The sequence below is a fragment of the Heterocephalus glaber genome, unplaced genomic scaffold (assembly GCF_053883595.1).
Source record: "Heterocephalus glaber isolate CG9 unplaced genomic scaffold, H.glaber_assembly_v1.0 deba00001608, whole genome shotgun sequence".
Lineage (NCBI taxonomy): Eukaryota > Metazoa > Chordata > Mammalia > Rodentia > Bathyergidae > Heterocephalus > Heterocephalus glaber.
Genome location: NW_028258379.1, coordinates 16052922 through 16075816, shown reverse-complemented (window position 1 = coordinate 16075816; position 22895 = coordinate 16052922). Strand labels below are relative to the sequence as shown.

At 41.6% G+C, this 22895-nt stretch overlaps 1 protein-coding gene across 22 annotated transcripts in view; it reads right to left on the bottom strand.

The window, feature by feature from the left end:
* Ttll5 (tubulin tyrosine ligase like 5) overlaps positions 1-22895 on the bottom strand; it is a 300152-nt gene that overhangs the window by 18015 nt on the left and 259242 nt on the right. For 16 of the 22 annotated variants that reach the window (XR_015444943.1, XR_015444944.1, XM_087195103.1 and 13 more), the window contains one exon: positions 2535-3161. Coding sequence is in view for 6 of the 22 variants with exons in the window: in XM_087195105.1 (XP_087051231.1) it covers positions 3087-3161 (75 nt within the window). In the remaining 16 variants the exon portion in view is untranslated. Of the gene's footprint in view, positions 1-36; positions 2177-2534; positions 3162-14628; positions 14737-22895 lie in introns of those variants that run through there. The other 6 variants (XM_087195100.1, XM_087195107.1, XR_015444938.1 and 3 more) reach the window with 5 other exon arrangements.

Here is a 22895-nt window from a genome sequence, read left to right as displayed (position 1 = left end):
ATTCTAAGGTGTATGTCTGACTGTACACATATCCTTAATTACCCTTAATTCCATATCAGTACATACTGAGAGGCAACTGGACTCTGACAGAGAATCCCCCAAACATCAAACACATGCTTAGTGTGATGTGCAGGCCAACGGGCAGTGTGCAGCCTTCTGCCCCAAGGAGACTGCACTGTTGTTTGTGTGCCTTTCCTTTCCACAGAGTGTTTTTCTCAGACTCACAGAAGCAGCGGCTGATTTGCAGAGAGCATGCGAATTTGACCTCCAGATCACGGTGGCATGTGAACCCTTGGAAATGTGGTTTGCATACCAGATCTAAATGACCAACATCATCAGTTTTGGAAATCTCATCTCAGCCTCCAGTCAGTTGAGCATTAGAGAATCTATGGCAAATGACCTAAGAATGAGGCTAATTCTGTTACTAGGTTAATACTAAACTTGCCAAGCAGGAACCCTTTCAAGACTCCAGGCCTCTTGTTAGTGGTCTGGGAAAAGCACAATCCCATATGGTCTACTGAAGTCACAGATCCCAGAATGATGCAGCATTCTGTATGCATATCCACCTGAAGCAGGCCATCTGCAGTGAGGGAGCAGGGCGTGAGGAACCATCAAGCAGCTCCCAAAAGCCACCTGGCTCAGTGACTCACATTAGCACTGGTAAAAGGTCTGTCTGAAGCTACAGTTTGCAGTTTGGAGGATGTGCAGGAGATGCTCATGCCTGTGTGTGATCAAGTATATGAGCATCTTGCTCCTTCTGGAGTTCTTCAAGATTGAACCTGAGTTTGGTCACCAAGACATTTTCGCCTGCTCTCTGCTCTGTCCATGTTCCAGCCAATTCTAAAGGCTTCTCTTTGTTTTCATCCCATGGGTGCCCATTTATTTCCGCTGTCCTTCTGGAGACCATGTCCCTGCCCTAAAACCCCGTGGGGCTACACTCTGTCTTACCCAGGAACCACTGGGGGGGGGGTCACAGTGAGCCATGGCTGTTGATATCCCAAGTGTCACAGTCTATTCACTACAGCTCCATAGCTGTCTTTTGGACCAGGGCAGGGTCCGGCTTTCCTAAGAACTTCATTTTGAGAAGCAATATATTACATCTGACATTACTGGTCCTTACTTGAGGCTTCAATAAGGAAGAGGAAAATAATCTTCCTGGTTCTAGACTAAATCTTCCTTTTTTCTTTTATTTTTGGGGTTTTATTTTTTGGTACCGGGGATTGAACTTGGGTCCTTGCACTTGCACAGCAGGCAGCGAAACCACTGAGTTAAATCCCTGGCCCTAAATCTTCCTTTTTATTGAACCTCATAAGACATCACTAAAAGATCACTCTGAGGTACCCCAGAGAAAACAGAACACATGGTAGGTAGTTCCAAATGTTTTTAAGTGAGCATGCTACTCCTGCATTAAAAGCAGTAGATAAAAATCTGGGCAGCAGTTTAGAGTCCAGCCTCCCTGGTCCGTATATATCACTATGGCCCCACAGACACTTGAATCATCATCTCTCTGTCTTCAAAAAATACACACACTGGTTTTGTGGAAAGGTAGAGGGACACTGGAGGGAGAGATCTGGTACCTGGTACCTGGCTGGGACACAGTGAATGAAATAAGAAATCAGCCTGAGAATTTGGTTCTGATTGTTTACCCTGGGCAGTTCCAAGCACTGCAGTTGCTCTCTGAGTTGTTACTAGGTTCATCTCATCCCTTTTCACAAGAGTCATATGTTGAGTTCTTCCAGGCCCCTTATTTCCCAGTACAACATGTCAGCAGGGGACTTGGAGGACTTCTAAACTGTTTCCTAACCAACCCATAACCAAGTGGGCAAACAGTTAAGATGGTCCTCAGACGATTACCTAGAAGTCCCAGGAACACATGGACTCTATTCTACCTTCTTGCCTACAACCCAGACAATCTCATCTGTTAGAAGCAAACGGTGCTCCAACATGCCTGATCCTTTGTTTTCAGTCACTGAGAAGGCAATAGAGGCCCCTTCTCTGTCTTGTTGGGTATCATTTTTCTCTTTGGATTTTAATGTTGAGTCTATAGGGCCTTACAGCAGCAGCCCCAGATTCTGGATTCTCCCTCACCGACTTCCCAGAGTAGCTCAGTCAATCCTTTAGTGGGCTCTGGGGCCCAGCTTTCAACTTTTTCTCCTGCAGAAGCCAGAGCTTGGACCTAGGAGAGGTGAGGAAGCAGGAGCAGAGTCAGGTGGGGACAATCAGGGCTGTGCTGTGGGGTCTGGAGGACCTGTTGAGGGAGGTGACCTGCACCTGGACAGACGCCCACAGAGCTCTAGAGGATGGCACTGGAGCCTCCTTGCTGCAGGAGGACTGGAGACTTCCCAGGTGCGGGAGCCGCCCCGGGGAACAGCCTGGCTGCACTGCCTGCTGCAACATAACTTCTTGGTAACTCAAGTTTCTAAAATGAAGTATGAAAAGTTGTTCAGGGATGAAATCAAATGAAAAGTTGGTTCCATTTCAGCCTTGCTTGTTTGTGAATACTAATTGCTGGGAAATAAGTAAAAAATGGAAAAAAAAATAGAATGACTTTATTCATCTTAGAAATCAGTAATTACCCTGGCCCCTGTCAGCAGCGCACACCTGGCCTCCTGCTCTGGGAACTTGTGACCCGAGCCCCTGCCCCAGGCCCCTTGAAAGGGAAGGACAACTTTGGTGGACGGTGATGGTGGGGTTTTTAAGCTTGTACAAAGAAAACTTAATACTGCAGTCTGGAAAAGAAGAGGAAGCACAATGCATATAGCCAAAGAGCCTCTTTTATATCATCTCTGTGTGGCAGCAGAAAGGGACAGAGAGACCCACGAAGGTTGGGGCGGCGCGGGGGGGGGGGGGCGGCGGCGGAGTAAAGATACGCACTTGGCCAGGGGAGAGACAGAGGCACGAGCTGGATGTCCCTGCTGCCAAGTTCCTTCCAAAGCCAGAGGCTCTGTGTTCCTGTTGTCTCAGTAAAAGTCTGGCTTGGCTGATGGCAACCGTCCACTGCCACTTCTGCTTGAAGGCTTTGGGGAGTCTGAGGCAGGAAAAAAAAAATACTATGGCTTCCCTGCAGGCTGGCGAGTGCTCCGCCCTCAGTCACACACCCGGCAGGCAGCAGGGAGCGGGCTCTCCTTCCGCAGTGGCTCATCTGTCAGTGTGCCTGGGCTCTGGAAAAGAGAAAGGAACCCACTAAGTGACTGAGAGGAGAATGTGGAGTTTCACTGCTTCACAGCGATTCTGGTTTATTTATTGCCACTGGAGAATGAACACGTGGTGGTCCCAATAAATTAACTTCACCTTGAAGTACAAAACTTTTAATTTTCACCACTTTGGCTGGAAATCATCTTAAAACATTTTTGTTCCGTGGCTCTGCTTTTTGGGGGTAGTTTTCTTTTTCATGGATAAAAACAATTTTTTAAATGTCTTTCTTGGTTTTAGAAATAGAGTCTCACTATGTTGCCCAAGCTGATCTTGAATGCATGGGCTAAAACGATGCTCCTGCCTCAGCCTTGCAAGTAGGTGACACCACAGAAGTATACCACTATGCTTGGCACAATGAAAGCATTTTATTCCTTTTTGCAGGGCCTGGTGGCACACACCTATAGTCCCAGCTACTGGGAGGATGTGGCAGGAGGAACTCTGATTAAAAAAAGGGAAAGAAAAATTTATCCTTCTTGCTCTCATATATGTAGATGATGGTAAATATGTCCATCTTTTCTAGAAACTTGGGTTAGCATTAGCATTTTTGAACTGCATGACAAAACAGTTCCATGTGTGTTTGAGGTTTTCTACATCTTCCCCCAATGCAGGGTTGTCAGATGGTCTCTGTGCCTTCGACCCCACCCTGTCCGCATCCGCCCCATGCACCCACCACCCTGTTTAAGGAAAGAAACCTCACTCCCGAGTCTGTAAGACCCTGCTGGTTCTCTCCCACTTCCACTGTCCTGGATTCTGGGTTACCATCCCTTTGTTTGCTTTTTAAAAACAGTTTTGCTTACCACATATATTTACAATCCCAAATAACATAGGGTTTAGTTGTAGGGGCTTGGGGTTTTATGGTGCCCCTGTGACTGTGCTTGATGTGACCTCGGGACAACTCCTTTGGGTGTATATTTGGCAGGGGGCCTGCTGGGTCATAGATGCTGCATCCTCGCCTCTCTAAATAACACCACCATTATTGGTGACTGTGCCCATTCACCCTATATTTCATTACCCTCCAAAGAAACACCTTACCTCTCAGCCATCACCTCCATATCTTTCATGCCCCAGCCCTAGGCAATCACTAATCTACTCTGTGACCCTAGCATTTGCCTATTCTGAACAGTTCATAGAAATGGAATCATATGATATATGGTCCTTTGTGACTAGTTATCATTCACGTAGCATAATGTTGTAAGGATTGTCCACATTGTACCATGCAATAGTTCTCTATTCTTTATTCCTTTTAATGGCTGAATAATATTCCAAGGTATGTATGTATGTACATTTATCCAGTCATCAGTTGATGGACATGGGGGCTGTTTCTGCCTCTTGGCTATTACTAATAATACTGCTATCAATACTCATGTATTAGTTCCTGTTTGCTCACATCTTTTCCCTTCTCTTGTGTGTGGATCTGGGAGTGAAATTAATTGATAGGTCATATGGTAAGTCTCTATTTAACCCTCTGAGGAACTGCCAGACTTGTCATTTCTCACCCTCATCAGCAGTATGTGAAGGTTTCAGTTTTTCTACATCCTTACCAGTACCTGTTATTGTGGCCACGCTGGCAGGTGTGAAATGCTATCCTGCTTTGCTTTTATCTGTTCAGATGATCCTCAGTCCATCTGAAAAACTGAGTTCTTCCTTATTGCATCATGTGAGTTCTCCTATCAAGTACAAGTCCCTTGTCATATATGTGATTTGTAAATATTTTCTTTCATTTTGTGAGTTATTTTATTTTCTTTGTTTTTGTTTCTTTTTTTGAGACAGGGTCTGGCTATGTAGTTCAGACTGGCCTTGAACTCACTATGTAGCCCAGGCTGGCCTTGAACTTGCAGTGATCCTCCTATCTCAGCCTCCCAAATGCTTGGATTACAGGTGTGGACTGCCATGCCAATTCTTTTTTCAAGGCAGGCAGCGGAACCACTGAGCTAAATCCCTGGCCCTCATGACAATTCTTGATAATGTCCTTTGAAGCAAAGACTTTTAAAATTTTGACGATATACAGTTTGTTTGTTTTTTTTCTTTTGTTGCTCATGATTTTGATATCTAATTTGATTTCTAAATTTTAGATAGTTTTTTGCTTAATTTCTGGAAACTAATGTTTTAGTTCTGTTTTGCAAATATTTTCACCTAGTGTGTTACTTATCTCTTTATAATATATTAATTTAAAAGGTAAATACTACTCAGACTACATTTAAATAAATACTTAACAGGTATCTTTTTCAGAAAATGATTTTTTTTTAATGTCAAGACTTCTAGAAAATCCAGGATATTACAATAAAAATAGATGATTTCTTAAAAAAAAACTGTTTTGTAAATAAGAAATTTCAAAACACACACACACACACACACACACACTCAGACACACAAATGAAGTAGTTTAACAAATTTCTTGTTCCCATTGTCTAGCTTTGGTAGTTACTGAGATAGGGCTTGCTATATTGGCCAGCTGAGGCTTACCCTTGCAATCTTCCTGCCTAGCCTCTGGAGCAGCTGGGATCCCGGGTGTGAGACACCACACCTGGCTACCAGGTAGCATTTCTACCTCATTTCTCTCATATATATATATATATATATATATATATGAGAGAAATATATATATTATAATACATATATTATAATATATATATATAATAATACATATATATACATATTTTATTTTTGTACTGGGATCAATCTTGGGACCTTGCACTTGGGAGGCAGGCGGCGGCATCACTGAACTAAATCTTAGGCCTCTCTCTCACATTTTTTACCGGGAGCACTTTGCAAACAAACTCAAGATACTGCATTATTTCACCCATACACTCATACACTTCAGAATGTATCTTTTTTTTTTGGGTACCAAGGATTGAACTCGGGACCTTGCACTTGCGAGGCAGGCGGTGGAACCACTGAGCTAAATCCCTGGCCCCAGAATGTATCTTTAATGGATGAGGACTTAAGAGGCAAAAATCCACAGTATCTTTCCAGTATCTGAGCATTTCATAATTTAAAAAAGTCAAATCCCCTTTCCTTCCCTTCCCTTCCCCTCTTCCACCTCTTGTAATCCTTCCCATTTGGAAAAGTTCTTCCCACATCTTAATATCTATTCTCTATATTTCTCATTTATACTTTGGGTTATAAATTTTAGAACCACTTTGCCAAAAAAAAAATAGTGATGTCTTTACCAAACTATGACTTCTACTCCATGAACATCTGGGCCTTGCCATTAACTTAAGTTACCTTAGTAAGATTTTTAATATCTTTTAATAACAAGTCTTGTATATCTTTTGCTAAATTTATTCCTAGATACATCATATATTTTAATGCCCTCTAACAGGAAACTCTTCAATAATCACATGCTTTATTTCTTGCTGATACATAGAAATGAAATTACTTTTGGAAAACTCTCTTATAAAACTAATCATTCACTGAAGATACTTTGGGGTTTCCAATTAAATACATGATACACTGTCTGACAATAATGCTAATTTCTTTCTTCTTCTTTGATCCTCATGTCTTTTCCTTTTCTTGTTCTACCTTACCAACTAAGATTTGCTACCATAACATAAAAGTAATTTGTTTTATTTTATTTTTTGTGGTACTGCAGATTGAACCCAGAGTCTTCACACTAAGTTACATCCCCAGCCCTCCCTCTGTTTTTATTTGAGACAGGGTCTTGCTAAGTCACTAAGTTGTTCCAGCTGGACTCCCAACTTGTGATCCTCCTGCCTCAGCCTCCCAGAGTGCTGGGGTTATAGCCATTTGATGGTGGGCTCCCTTATCTTGCCTCTTACCTGAAAGGGAATGCACGCTTTCAAGTTCCCCAATTAAAATATGATATCTACTTTTGGGTTTTGCAAAGATATTAGGTGATGAAAGTTCCCTTCTATTTAGGATTATTTTGGTTAAAGTAACATACTGAATTCTATCAAATGTTCATTTTGCTTCTAATGGGAAGAGGATAGATTTTTCCCCTTTAATATGTCACTGTGATAAATTACATTAGTCAATTATTATTATTTTGATTTTTTGAGACAGGGTCTGGCTATGTAGTTCAAGCTGGCCTTGAACTCACTATGTAGCCTAGGCTGGCACTGAATTTGTGGTGATCCTCTTGCCTCGGCCTCTTGAGTGTTAGGAAAATTTTAAAATATTAAACAATTGTTAAGTCTTTTGGGTAAACCAAACTTGGTCACAAGTATTATCTTTTTAAACATTGCTGGATTCAATCTGCTAATATTTTATTTGGAAGTTTTGCATTTACATCCATGATTAAGAATGTCTTGCAATTCTGGAACATTTTTGAACTGTCCTTGTCAGGTTTTGATATAAAGATAATCCTAGAGATGTGAAGTCTTCCTTCTTTTCCTATTCTCTGAAATAATTTGTAGGCTGGAATATTTGCCCCTTGGATACTTTCTAGGATTTATCAGTAAAACCATAAAATCCTGGCACTGTATTTGTGGTAGGACTTTTGTTCTTGATCCAATTTCCTTAATTAAACAAATATTTGGATTTTATATTTCTTCTTGAGTGAGTTTTGTAAGTTAAACACTAAAACTGTATCCATCTTACCAAAGTTTTAAAAATGTATCAGCATGAAACTATTCGTAATATTTTCCTACCATCTGTTTAATCTCTGTGGCATATATAATAACGTCTCTATTCCTCAACTGTTTATTTTTCTATTCTATGATTTTCCTCTTTTATCTTTATTATTGTTTATTTTTCTTTACTTTTTACTTTCTTTGGATTTATTGGGTTGTTCTTTTTTTAACTTCTTAAGTCAGATACTTAGCACATTAAGTCCGGGCCTCTTCCCTCCCCTCCTTGTAAGCATAAATTTTCCTTTTAAGTATTCTTTTAGCCATATTCCTCAGGCTTTGTAATGTGAGACAACATTTTCTAATTATATTTTGATGCTTTTGATGAGTTACATCTTTCTTATTTTCCAAACATATGAGGATTTCCCAGTTATTCTTCTGTTATTACAGTGGTCAGGGAACATGGTCTCTGAAATGTGATGTCAGCCCTCAGTGCTTGCAGAGAAGGTGCACATATAGTTATTGAGTGTGATGCTCTGTATGGATCTGTTAGGTCGGGACTGTCAACTGTGTGGTTCACATTCTCTAGAACATTACTGATTTTCGGACTGCTTGATTTATTAACTATTGATTTTCACGACAATATTCCAATATAAAGGTATTTATCTTTGTAAATCTGTTAATCTTTAACAAATCATTTTATATACTAGCTAAACAAAAGACTGAGTACTTTTCTGGTGAACATTTAGCCAAATGTAGTAACCCTTATTCCTTGATAAGCTTTTTTTTTTTTTTTAAACCTGAAAACCATTTTGCTGGATTTCCTTTCTTTTGGATGATATTTCCCTGGTACATCTTTTCTGAACCTTTTCTTTCATCTGATATCTTACATTCTAGATATGCTTTTTTTTAATAGCTTAAAAGTAGGTTTTAAAAATCTTGGTTGACAATATGTCCATTTCTGGCTGGTTGTTCCAGTACCTCTCCCACCGCACCCTGCCCCGCCTGATGTCGTGGCAGCTCTGCTCCTGTGAGGTCCTCTGCCTGGCCCCCTTTGTTGGTCCACTGGGCCCTGCTTCATCTGGTCCTTGTCACTCTGCCTCATTTGCTCTCCTCCTGCCTGAGCTTTGCTAGCCTGCTTCCATTTCCCAAACTCAGCAGCCACATCTTCTATTCTTCTAGTTCAGGCTGGCCTTGAATTCACTGTGTAGCCCAGGCTGGCCTCAAACTTGTGGCGATCCTCCTGCCTCAACCTCCTGAGTACTGAGATTACAAGCATGTGCCACCACACCTGGCTCTTCAGGTCTTAAAGGCCATTTCTCTGATGACTCTGTTTAGAACGGTGCACCGGCCCCCACCCCCAGTTGTCTTGACAGTAAGGGGTGCAAATTTTCAGTGTGCTCATCTGACTCACAGCTTTTCCTGCTCAGAAAAGATAAGAGAATTAACCATGGCTTCCATGCCAATAGGAAGGCCCAAACCTCAAACCGTATGAACACACAGCTGAAGCTATTTTTATCCCTCTATGGTCTGAAGTGAATAGAAGAAATAAAATTTTAAAAATGGAATTTAAAAAATTACCTAAATGCAAAGACTTCTGTCTCTCAGATTTGTTCCAAGGCCTTTCCACTGGGTCAGGGTGGCCCTGGTGGTCTCTTACAGCAATATTCTGATTTGATGAGAAGGGAAGTGGATGAGTCCATTTATTAATATCCTGAGTGACAGTAGTAGAAAGAGACAGCTGGGGAGTGAGGGCCAACCTGCTGCCCCCTCACCTCCCGGGCACAGCTCCAACTTGTAGGAAGGGACAGTAACAGGCACCAGAGCATCAGATCCATTTCATGAAACCCTGCCTGGATAACACAAAGGCGCCGGGCACAGCTGCGAGGGGTTTGTTCAGAGGAAAGGCACACCCTGAATCACTCTGAAATGCAGCCAGTGGGGCCAGGACTTGTCGACCACAGCAGCCCTGTGCTCCTCGCACGTCCTCCCCGAAGCCCTTGCTCGTGGCTGGTGACCAGCTCCTGGTCCAAGGCAGAAAGGTCAATGCCAACACGAACCCACAGGTCCATAGTTGGGGGAGGAGTGACTATTTGCAAATGCGTGTTGAAAAATTTTTAAATTCTGGAGTTTTGTTATTTTTATACAATAAACCTAATTCTAAAAATATGCATGTAACATTTTTGAAAAACGTTATTAACATATTTAACTCTTCCAAACTTGTTAAAAAAACTATGTTGCCCTTATTCTGATTCATTTTTTTATTACAACAAACCAATAAATGAGCATGATACAATTACATCATGCAACACACAGATAGAGGGAAAGAGAAAGAGAGATCTTTGGATGACTTTTAAATGTCACTCAGTGAAAAGTGTTTCTTATTGTAACTACATTTAGACAATAGATATTTTAAGGGAAGATCATTTATTTAACATATTTGACAGCTCTTTTACATGAGGATTCTTTTTTCTTTTTTTTTTGAGACAGGGTCTTGCTATGTAGTTCAGGCTGGCCTCGAACTTGCAGCAATCCTCCTGCCTCTGCCTCCCAAGTGCTGGGATTACAGGCTTGTGCCATCATGCCCAGCTACGAGGATTAATAACTACCCTTTTATAAAAATTAAAAACTGCAAGGCTGATCAAAATCAAAGTTCATGGGATCTAATTCTATGATCTGACTACCATGCTGGTTTTAAAGCATAATCCAAGTAAGTATATTTGATATATTTCTGTCTACATATAAAATCTAGATTAAGAAACCACTCAATCATTATAAGGAAGGGGACTCATTTTACTGAAAGCCTCCCTCCCTCCCTCCCTTGGTACTGACGATCAAACCCGGGAGTGCTCTTTCTACCACTGAGGTATGCACTGAGGGTGGAGCAGCTGGAGCTGCCCGCAGCTCTTTTACAATTTATTTTGACGTAGAGTCTCGCTAAATTGCTAAGTTGCCTGGGCAGGACTCGAACCTGCAATCCTGATCCTCCTGCCCCAGCCTCCTTTGGTGCTGGGATTACAAGCATGTTCCAGCGTGGCTAACTTTATTTTCTTAAAAAGATTTAATTTCTTTAGCAAGTACTCTGAAAATGAAGAGTGGTAGGGTAAAACAATACTGTGTGGTTTAATGTGACATCTGCTACTCACTAGTCTCTCACCATTGGGCTGTAATTATACTAATGATTATCATTTTCTGCTCATTATAGAAAATCTTTGGTGGGGTTTAAGAATGGGTTTTTACACAGCTTTAGTGGGTTCAAAAGAACATACTAATGTAGACAGGATTTTACCTATTATAAAATAACTTTTGGCCTGAAAAAAGTTCAGCCTCATTGTCCTATAGTCAATGGAACATTAGTAAGTCAGAGGGTGTTGGATACCAGTTTTTGCCTGAAGACCTGAGTAGATTTTTAGTTATTGGTAAAGGTCAGAAGGAAGTGAAGGGACTCAGACCAGGGACTTATAAACTTTTTCTGAATTATAATGTACAGTAAGAAATACATCTTATGTGGCCCCTGAACACACACATAAATATCTCTATGACTTAAATAGAAGTCTTATCATACTTTATTTACTATCCATGGATCCTGGTTATTTTTCTTTCTATTCCATTCTACTCCACTGAGGTGGAGGCGGTGACGTTTTGACCTGTGGTGTGCTGATAACTGTTTAATCAGCTCTCTGCGCTAAAACAAACAAGCCCCAAATTTGTGTTGTTGGCTGATTTCCACTGCAACAGAGTTCAAATAACCAACGAGAAGCTACCGAACATGCACCGTTGGCTCCCATGAGCCAGGATGTGACCTGCTAAATTGACTCAGTGACTCACTACTAGGTCATGACCCATGGCTTAAAAACCAGTGGTAGGATGTAGCCCATCACATTCCTTACTAGGTCAGAGGAAGGTGAGAGGGGCTGTATCTACTGTTTCCAGGAGCTCCTGAGCAGGCAGGGGTGACTTGCTCCCCGGTGTCCGAGGGGAGAAACATGCTGTGGGCAGCTCCAGGCCACTCGGCCCTCAGCCCCCAGAGCAGACCATCCTGAAATGCTGAGGGCCAGCAGTGAACTCAGGGAACCCACAGCCTCTCTAGGCTTCAGGTTCTTTCTCTGTAATATGGAAAGTGACGTCTGGTCTTTAAGGATTGATGTGAGAGCCACATGAAAGCATTCTGAGCGTTCTAATGGGCACCACAGGGGATTGCTCAGGTGAAAATGATTTCACAAAATTTTATTCTCAGGCAATTAAAAAAACCCCCATCTGTCTCAGCCTCAGAGCTCAGCAGTCCTTCCCCTGCGTGGGTCCCTGTGAGGCCACCTCCTGGGCTCCCCCATGGCTCTTCCTCCTCCTCAGTCCTTCCTCACACTTTCCTGGGAGAATTTATCTACTTGCAGTTTTAACAGGTATCTTTCTAAGGATGTGCCTAAACTATACACTAAGCTCTGACATCGCCCTGGCTTTTGGGAAGACTTCTGAGTTTACCATTCAGCTATCAACCAAATTTAACTTTGAAAATATTAACAGTATTGTCTGTTCCACTCATCTACAAGGCTAATGCTGTCAGGGGCACTAATGTTATCTGCTACCAGGTGTAATTGAAAAACTACTGGTGATACACGCATGACTGTCCCACTGGGCAGCTTTTTATTAATTGTTAGTTTAAAAACCTGATAAAAGTGATTAGATCTGTGATGGGACAGTCATGCATATACCACTGGTGGTTCAAGCTGGTGGGAATGTGTTAAAACTATGTCACACGTTAGCATTGCTACTATAAAAAAACAAGAAGTAGCAAGTGTTGGTGAAGATGCAGAGAAACAGGACCTATGTGCATTGTTGCTAGGAATGTAAAATGGTGCTGTTACTATGGGAGATAGTGCAACAGATCCTCAAAAAATAAAAATGTAGAATTATAATATGATCCAGCAATTCTATTTCTGGGCATATAGCCAAAAGGAATGAAAGCAGAGACCTGAACATTTGTATAAACACATTTATAACAGCATTATTAAACACATTATTTAACAATAGTTAAAAAGTAGAAGCTACCCATGTGGCACTGAGATTAGGATGTGGCTAGCTGGCTGGGAAAGTGGGCATGACTTGTCAATCATAGAGATCCAGGACACATGTGCCCAAGCCCTGTATCTGGTACCAGTTGGAAAATGCTATCTTCAATTCTTCTAGTACAGGTCAAGCAGGTTTTTGAGAGGGTGGCCTGGATCTGACATCAAAATGGGGGATACAGGGCTGGGGATTTAACTCAGTGGCACAGTGCCTGCCTCACAAGCACAATGTCCTGAGCTCGATCCCCAGTACCAAAAAAAAGTGGGGGGAGGAGAAGATACAAACAACTCACCATTCATTTCATGGCCACTGCAGGTTCTCTGCAGAGTCTACTTCTTTTCCTACTTTAATTGGCCCACACTCACTCTGCAGAGCACTTCTTTTCCTACCTTTAATACCTTTGATAAATGTAAAACCTTGCTACCTTTTGTGCATTTTCTTGCCTAATTCTTTGATTAGGACAAGAACCTGGAAAGGGCCAGAACCTGAAGACAGCATACATATACAATGGAATATTATTCAACCTTTAAAAGGAAGAAAATTCCAATACATTACAACACAGAACCTTGAGAACATTATGCTAAGTGAATAAGCCAGTCACAAAAGGAAAAATACTGTATGACTCTGCTTATTTGAGGTACGTAGTGTAGTCAAATTCATAGAGAAAGTTGAATGGTAGACCAGGGCAAGTGGGAATAGGGAGTTATTGTTTAATGGGTACAGAGCTGTGGTTTTGTAAGATGCACAAGTTCTGGAGATGGGTGGTGGTGATGGCTGCTAACAATATGAATGTGCTGAACTCCACTGAGCTGTACACTTAAAAATAGCTAAAACAGCAAATTTTGTGCTATATATATTTTTTACTATAATTAAAAAACAGACATTCAATAATTAGATATTGAGTTATCATTTATTCTACTCCAGGCATTACACCAAGTGTTTATTGCAGGCGCTATCGTATGTAACCCCTTATTAGTAGGGGAAATTTACTTTTTGTCCACTTAGTGACCCTATCTGCTTATGGTTTCACCCCTTTCATTTCCTTTGGGAAATCACCCCCTCCCCTTCCTCTATTCCAACCAGGGAACAATGGCCAGACCACAAATATTAGTTCCATCTCCCCGTGATCATGAAGGTTGGCAGGCGATCTAGATCTGGCTGAAGTCTGGATTCCCTTGACCTCAGCAACTGTTTCTTTTTTTTTTTTTTTTTTTTTTTATTGGTACATTTTAGGTATACAATTCATTTACATTTATCATTGGGTGTTTGTACCTGTACATGATGTATCTTGGTTCTTTTATTTTTTTTTGCCCCCTTTCCTGTGCACCCTTCACCCCCTCCACCCTTCCCTATTTACATAGATTTCATTTCCATTTTTTTTTCTTTTCTCATAGTTTTTCCTTTCCCTCTTTTCCTTTCCCCTTCCCCTCCCTTCACTCCTTCGTCTTTGGACCTTTTTTCCTATTTCAAATTATCAATTATTCATTTTAACCCTTGTTTACACTCTCAGTTTCTCACACTAGTGAAACTATTCGGTATTTACACATGTGTGTCCTATTTATTTCACTTAAGAGTATGGCCTCGATACGCATCCATTTAGCTGTAAATGACTCTCGTTTTTCATTCTTTATGGCTGAGTAGTACTCCATTTTATTAAAAAACCCACATTTTCTTTATCCAGTCCCAGCAACTGTTTCAAGAGGTAGTCTCAACATGCAAACCAATCACAGTCCTTCCTTGGGAGACTCTTTCTACTAAAGCAGAAGAAGAAAACCTCTCTTTACTGTTGGTTGCTAACCTGGCAGGAATAAGGCTGGAAGCTGGGTGTGGTGGTGCATACCTGTAGGCCCAGCACTCGGGAGGTTGAGACAGGAGTACTGCTGCAAGTTCAAGGCCAGCCTAGGCTACATAGTGAGTTCGAGGCCAGCGTGAACTGCATAGTGAGACCCTGTCTCAAAAAAAAAAAAAAAAAAAGAATGAGGCAGGAATAAGGCTGGAGCTGCTCAAACAACACACCTCCATCTGGTCTTACCACACTGAAGGAACCATGTAAAGCAGGAAATAGGGAGGTCAGTAAAGCTGTGATAAGACATGAAAAGGGAAGAAGGATGAGGAGAAAGAGCAGGAGGCAGAGGGTGATGGAGAGGAAAAGTCTGACCACACTTAGTTCTTGGATCCATCTCTGTCATCTCTATTGTGAGTCAGTAAGTCCCCTCTTTTTCTAAGGGTTTGAGTGGGGGTCAATTACTTGCAACCAAATATATTCTGGACCCCATCAATGGAGACCCAAATATCAAGACCTGGAGAGTGAAGATAAAAGGTGAAGTTCTGGAAGTGAATAAAATGTTAAAATAAGCCCAGAGAAAGAAAATTCAAAGAGGAACAAAACCCAGAGGCAGAAGTGGCCCAATGTACTCCTCAGGAAAAGAGTCACTCTAATCTGTGCTGGAGCAAATTGCTAGTTGGCATTAGTCAAAAATTAATTTTGGAACTCTCTATTTTTTAAAAGAGAACCTGCTGTGTATGGTGGCACTTGTCTGTAATCCCAGCACTCGGGAGGCTGAGGCAGGAGGATCCCTGTGAGTTTGAGGCCAGCCTGGGCTACACAGTGACTTCAGGGCTAGGCTGAACTACAAAGGGAGATCCTGCCTCAAAAAATAAAAACAAAACAAAACAACAACAACAAAAAGTAACCCATGCATAAACTTTTAAAGAAATCAACAGTACCAAAGGGTCTCCAGCTCAGGAGGGCAGCTGCCAGCCCTGGTATGCATATGTAGCCTATGGGTGCATGCCTTTCTCAGGACAGTCTGTGCACATAGGGATGGACATTCTTCCTCTACTGTGGATAAAATAGGAGCAAAGCACTGGGACCATATTATCTCCAAAACTGTTCCTTATCTACAGAAAAACATGTTCTCTTCAAGAGAACTGTCCAGCTAATCCTTGTGGATCTGGTAAGACTCTCCCATTGTCTAGCTCTGGTTCCATAGCTTTTTATAAGGAAAACAAAAAACGGAGCCTAGGATCAGTCTGTCACCTTGTTATCGTGCAACCAGGAGATAACAGGAAACAGCTTCTTCCTCTCTTACACAAAAGGCCCACCCAGAAGAGAGCTCCAATGAAGCAGGAGCTGAATTATTGGAACGTAATGTATTTGGGTGTGTTATTTCTCAGAGAGCTCTGAAAGGGAGAGGGAATTTCCTCTCATGTTAGCATCACGTAAGAAACCAGAAAGAGGCCTGTTGGTGAAGAAAAGTGTGACTGAGGTTGGGAGTAAGGACAGCTCTACCATACAGACTGATGGTTAGAGGAGCATGAGACAATCAAGCCCACAGCGCCACTAATTTTAGAAGCTACAGCTACTTCGAACCGAGGCTTAGTGAGGGGAACCAGATGGCAGCCGCTCTCACCACAGAGCAGATGTCCTCTGGGACCTTTGAACTAAAGTGTGGGCTCAACAATCACAATCCTCCTTGTGTAAAGTTCTTCCTATAAGTTCTCTCAAGGCTCCTGGATACGTCTGCTGTTTTCTACTTATCACCCAAATGAATCCATACAGCCCCTGAATCATCTGTATCACTCTCCCTGGATTCCCAGCCATCTCCTCGCTCTGGGGACGCCAGTGCCCTGCATGCCCATGGACATCTCTCTCACTTATCTGCCTTTTTAAGTCCTCGAACAACAGGAGCATTGATTAAACCAGTTTCTCCACCTTTCAGACCTGTGCCCCATCAGACGAGGAGATTCTGTTCAGTTTTCCTTTCTGTTGTTTGTTTTATGAAAGCTATAAATTTCTTTTCACTTTCTACACATAAAATGACAGTGGTCTGACTGTGCTTTCTTAACCTATGCTGCCGCCGCCCCCCCCCCCCTTCTCCCATACTCCCTGCAGTGTGCACTCCTGGCTGAGGATCACTGCCTTAGACCTGACTCAAGGAGTCTTTGGACCGATTCTCTTCAATTCTATCTATAAAATATTCTTCTTTACCTTTAGAGAACCTTATCCTAAATGTCAAAATTTCATCTCCTCTAGATGGTTAACAGTCAGTTTCACAGAAAGGTAATACGGCCTAGAGATCGTCAGTCAGGGTGTCCAGGTATTAGCCTAAGCTGTCTTGTTTTTTTGTACTAGGGATTGAATCCAGGGCCTTTGCTCTTAGTTATATCCCCAGACTTTTTTTTCTTCCTAAATTTTTTGCTTTGAGACAGGGTCTCGCTAAGTTGCCCAGGTAGGCTCCAACTTGCGTTCCTCCTGTCTTGGCCCCCCAAAGTGCTGGGATTACAGGCACACACTACCATGCCTGGCTCATTTCTTAATGCTTTTTAAAGTATTTCCAAGAAAAATTTTAAAAAAATCAAAATAAAACTAGGGCCACACTGTGAAATGGGCTTTGGTGATCCCCGCCCTTATCATTAAAGGTGGCCTGCACTTAATGACTTTAAAGAGAATACAGATAAAGATTGTGTTGCTCGCAGGGTTAAATTACAAAAAGATCATGGGCGCTGGCTTGAGTACTCTCTCACTGTCTCATGGATTGCTTGTCATGTCACAAGACAGATGTATTAGTTTGCTCTAGCTGCCATAACAAAATACCACATCCTGAGCTGCTTAAATAACATAAATTCAGCTGGGTTTGATGGCGCCGGCTTATAATCCCAGCATTTGGGAGGCTAAGGCAGTAGGATTGCAGTGAGTTCAAGGCCAGTCTGGCCTACATAAGACCCTGTCTCAAACAAAACAAAACAAAACAAAACAAAACAAAAAAGAAACCCATAAATTCATTTTCTTACAGCTCTAGAGGCTAGAAGTCCAAGATCAAGGGGCTGGCAGGTTTGGGCTCTCCTTGACTTCCTCACTGTGTCCTCCCAGGTCATGGCTCTGGGTGCACACTTCCCCCATGTCTCTCTGTGTCCGAATTTCTTTTTATAAGAGGTCAGGCTGGAGCCCAGTTTAACAGCCTCATTTTAACTTAATTGCCTCCTTAAAGGTGTATCTCTACATACAGTCACGATTTGAAGTTCTGGGGGCTGGGGTGTCAACATAGGAATTTCAGGAGGGTGCAATGGAGTTGATAAAAGGAGCCTATAGGAAGCCCAAGTGGAAAGAGGCTAACAACTACCCAGTGAGCTGGAAGCAGCTGAGCTGGGGTTCACCCTTCAGATGGGATCATGGGTCCCAGCTGCCTGCTCCCTGTAACCTGAGGGGAAACCTTGAACAGAGACAGCCAGTGGAGCTAGAAATCTTGACCTACAGAAAGCCTGCACTAATATGTGTTGGTAAAGCCATGAGTTTGGGGGCGAAATTTGTTATGCAGCACTAGAGAACCGGTACAACCAATAACCTCACCCAATGACAAAGAAAAACCTACATTAACTGGAATGGTTGCAAAAAGAACAGTGTGGCTACTTGAACTTTTTTGTTAACTGGGGGCAGGGCCAACTATTTCTTTGTTTTACACCTTGCTATAAATGAATCACTATACTTTTCTGTTAAAAGTAATTGAGTCTTGATGACTGAAGACTTACACCATTCTAGGTGTCACTTGCTAGTAAAAAAAAGGCCAGCAACTCCATTTTCACATGCAATATCTCGTCTAGCAACTCCATGAAGACACAGAACTATTTTTTTTTTTCTTTATTTATTTTTGCTATACTGGAGATTGAACACAGGGGCGCTCTACCACTGAGTGGTATCTGCAGGCCTTTTAAATTTTAATTAAAATTTTTTCTTATTGAGACAAAGTTTTGCTATGTGGTCCACACTGGCCTTGAACTCATTGTGTAGCCTAGGATGGCCTTGAACTCATGATCTTCCTGCCTCAGCCCCTCCTGTGCTGGGATTACAGGTGTGCACCACCAGCTTTTTATTTATTTGCCTGTTTACTTATTTAATAAATTTACCTATTTAGCGAGCTAGCAGTACTGGGGATTGAACCCAGGTCTACTGTACTGAGCTACATCCCTGGGCTTTTTAAAAATTTTGAGGCACAGTGTTGCCAAATTTTATTTATTTAGTTGTTTATTTTTTGGTACCGGGGATGGAACTCAGGACCTTGCGCTTGCGCGGCAAGCGCTGGAACCACTGAGCTAAATCCCCGGCCCCAAGTGTTGCTAAATTGATAAGCTGTCCTGGCTGGACTCAAATTGTTTGTGATCCTCCTTCCTCAGCCTCCTAGAGTACTCAGATTACAGGTGTGCACCATCATGCTTGGCTCTTTTTAATTCTGAGATAGGGAGTTGCTAAATTGTCTGGGCTGGCCTTGAATTTGCAATCCTGCTGCCTCAGGCTGCCAAGTAGCTGAGATTACAGGTGTATGCCACTATGTCCGGGAAACTTTTGTGTTTTTTTCTCCTTGTGGTGCTGAGGATTGAACCCAGGCACACTTGGTGAACATTCTACCACTGAGTTATATTTCCTTATATCTCCGGCCTGATGGACAACTATTTTAATTCTGGTGTGAGCAAAGCACCTAATAGCAGGCATTAAAAATACTTCTATATGAAAGTATTTCCATTTTACAAGGAGAAGGCTAAGTCTAGGAAGGTTAGGATTGTGTAGGTTTGCACAGCTACTATGACAATAGAAGACAAGTCCAAGGGTTCTCTATTGTATCATCTCACATAATTTGTTTTCTTCCTTGAAGTTAGAAGTAAAAACATTTAAACAACTACAACTACAAAACGGTCAACACAAAAATATGGGTGCATAGATCCTTGCTAGTTACTGAGTCAATTCTAGGAGATTTATACCTAAATCTTATGATTTTAACAGTCAATGAGTAGAGGATTGAATGAATAACTTTAGTTTATACATATACTGAGTGGTTTTCTCCCACAAAGGTCTGGTGGGAGTAGCATAGCCCTTAGTAGCAAGAAAATATTGACTGTAAAAGCGTAATGGAGTTTCTGTCGTCCTCTTAGAAGTTCAAGAGACAGAAAGAAGTGTAGAAGCAGTCATTAAAATACCTCTCATTTACAGGATCTGAACATGGCATGACCTTCATACTATCAAGAGACTTATTTAGTGAATGTTAGGTCTTATAATGGCAATAGAAATTCATCTTTCATCCCACACTCACTGAATGTCTACTATATGCTCAGCACTGTGAAAAGTACTGGTGATACAGAGGTAAATGGCGTAACTCCTAGTCTTTTTAGAAATTTATTATTTTTTAAATGAATATTTTAAAATAATTTTATTTTTTATGCTGTACATAATGACATTTACTGTGGTGAGTTGGTACATGAACATAATACATTTTAATGCTTTTGTGTCCAAGTTCTTTTGGAAATTTATAATCTAGTAGTAGAATCCAACAAGTGAAATGAAACAAAAAGAGATTTTACCAAATTGTATTGCAGAGAAAGGCCAAGGGTACTAGGGATGGGGTTTCTAGGCAGAGGAAACACCTTGTGCAATGGCATAGACGTCTGAGACAGCAGGACACACAGCCTGGAATGAGTGGAATTTAAAGGTGTGTGTAGGGGGAGTGGTGGAAAATGGAGAGGGTGGAGAGCAGGCCATGCAGGGCATCAGTAATCCAGGGCAGGGGTCTGTACTTTAAAGGGGGTTTAGAAGACTGTTCAGTGGGGAACATCATCATCACAATTGTCTGTAAAAGATCACCAAAGAGCAGTGAGGAGGAGAGTGGTGGGGTCAGACTAAGGCTGCGGGGATTGCATGGACTACACAATAATGGTTGAGACCAGAAACGATGCGTCCAAGTTATGGGACTGCATATGAATGAGACTGAACTTAGCATCTGACAGATACTGAAAGGGAAAAATATAATAATTGATACCAACTGAGTATGTGGGCTGAGGGGAGGAGCCACTGATGAGGTGACTCGAGAGGATCATAGGAGAAGTGCACCTCTGAGAAGATGACAAGATCAGTTTGGGCTGTGTTACACCTGAGAGGCCTGTGCGACCTACAGGAGAGTCACCTGGGACTCACAGATCCACAGAGAAGTGCGGGCTGGAAGGGCCGCTGCACAGGTCATAGGAGTGTGGTGCCCTAAACTCTGCGGTGCATGACCAACTTCGAAGCCCTGTGTGACGGTCACAGCTGGAGGTCCAGGCGTGGAATTGTTCTTTATGGAGGCCACTGGAAGTAAGGGAGAGGACCAAAGACAGCACCCCAGAGGATTAAAGTGCACAAGGAAGCAGAGGGTGAGGAGCTTTATGAGACTAAGGAGGCGCAGCCAGAGAGGTGCACAGGAGAAAGCAACATTACCCAAATCGTGACGTTATCGAAGACCAACACTTTCTTCCTTTTTTTCTTTCTTTATCTTTCCTCCTTTCCGTTCTTTCTTCCTCCCTCCATTCACCCCCTTCCCTCTTTCTGGTGTCTTGCTCTGTAGTTCAGCCTGGCCTGGACCTCACAGTGATCTTCCTGCTGGGATTACAGGCATGACACCATCATACCCAGCTCTTGAAGGCTAACTCTTTAAATAACTTAAATTCTCCAAACCGAATGATTAAGTCATTTTTGTTTCTCAAAAGCTTATCATTAGCCATAGTTTTTAATGAAACCAAGATTTTAATGATTTAATGAAGCTAGGCTGAGGGTGATCTTAGAACTTAATTTTTGCCTTAATATTTGTACCAGGTAAAATTCTACTTTTGTGTGGTACTATAAAAGTACTTTCTTTGCTTGATTCTATTTTCACATTTTCCCCCTCTGTAACTCCCAATTAGTCCCTGATCTAGTTGTTCTTTGAATTCCTTATTCTCTGCATTTTCCCAGTAGGTATTTAATTTAATTATATACTAACATTTGTCAAAATAAGAATTTGCAAATCATTCTTTGCTTTACTCTAAAATATGAAATTTCATTTTTTTCTTGAATACATTTTTTTTCTAAACTATAGGTTAGGGACCTTGTGATTTCTTAATTTTGTTATTCCTTTTGTGCAGTGAATATAGCATTGAGCATAATTAATTCACAGAATAATTAATAGAACCACATGCTCAAAGGTCATCTGAAAGGCTGAGGGAGAAAACAGAAGTCTCAGAACACGTTTTCCCAGCTCTAGCTGTGACTGTATTGGTCTGAATAATAGCTTCAGCACTTAAGTTCAGTTTTCAAAATTAGAAGTCACCTTACCACATATGAAATTATTTTTCTTTTTCCCAAGGATGAGATTTGAAAGTTGGAAAGTTACTTTAAACTAAGAGTGGTAAGCACAGCATGTGATAGATTATGGATCTGTAGCATTTTGTTTTGAAGTTGAACCTCATTTCTCAAAATGTCAAGATGTCATTCAATATTTTAAGAAAAATGGTTCCAGGTGAGATAAATTTGAGAAATGCTGAGTTAAAAATATGTTTATGACAGTCTTTTTGTTGTTGTTGTTGTTTTGAGACAAGGTTTTGCTATGTATTTCAGGCTGGCCTTGAATTCACTATGTAGCCCAGGGTGGCCTCAAACTCTCGAGATTCTCCTGCCTCAGCCTTCTGAGTGCTGGGATAACAGGCATATGGCAATTCACCTGGATTTAATATTACAGTCTTTAGGAAGTGGCATAGGGTAAACAGCATTTCTCAAACTTATTTCACAGTAAAGACTTTATATAATAAATATGCTTCGGGAAATATTGCTCTAGTTTTATAGCTGAGGACCCCGAGGCCCAAGATGTTTGGTGACTTGCCCAGCATTACGTACACAGTAGCAAGGTTGAGATGGGAGCTAATTTTTCCAATTTTAAGTTGGGGCTTTTCATCACACTGTGCATCTGCTACTTACTTTTTATTTTAAACCCTTCATCGAGAGCAGGGCACAACACTGATACCACTGGTCCATAGAAATTCTGATTCCTAAGACTTAGACTTCCCTCCATTGGGTTGGTGGCAGTGACAAGATGATCTTTCTCGGAGTCTGTCAGCTGTTCTGGGCCATGATGAAGTGGGGTGGGGTGGGGGACAGGAGGAGGAGGTCCCAGGATAATTTAGAATGCTTAAAAGAAAAATGGATTTATGCCGAGGATAATTCCTGGAACAGATGTGAAACCAAACACTTCATATCACAATCCTGCCTGCGCTCTTTCTGAAAGTGAAACGAAATAGCAAGATTAATCTGCTCTTTATCAGATCATGCTTTGT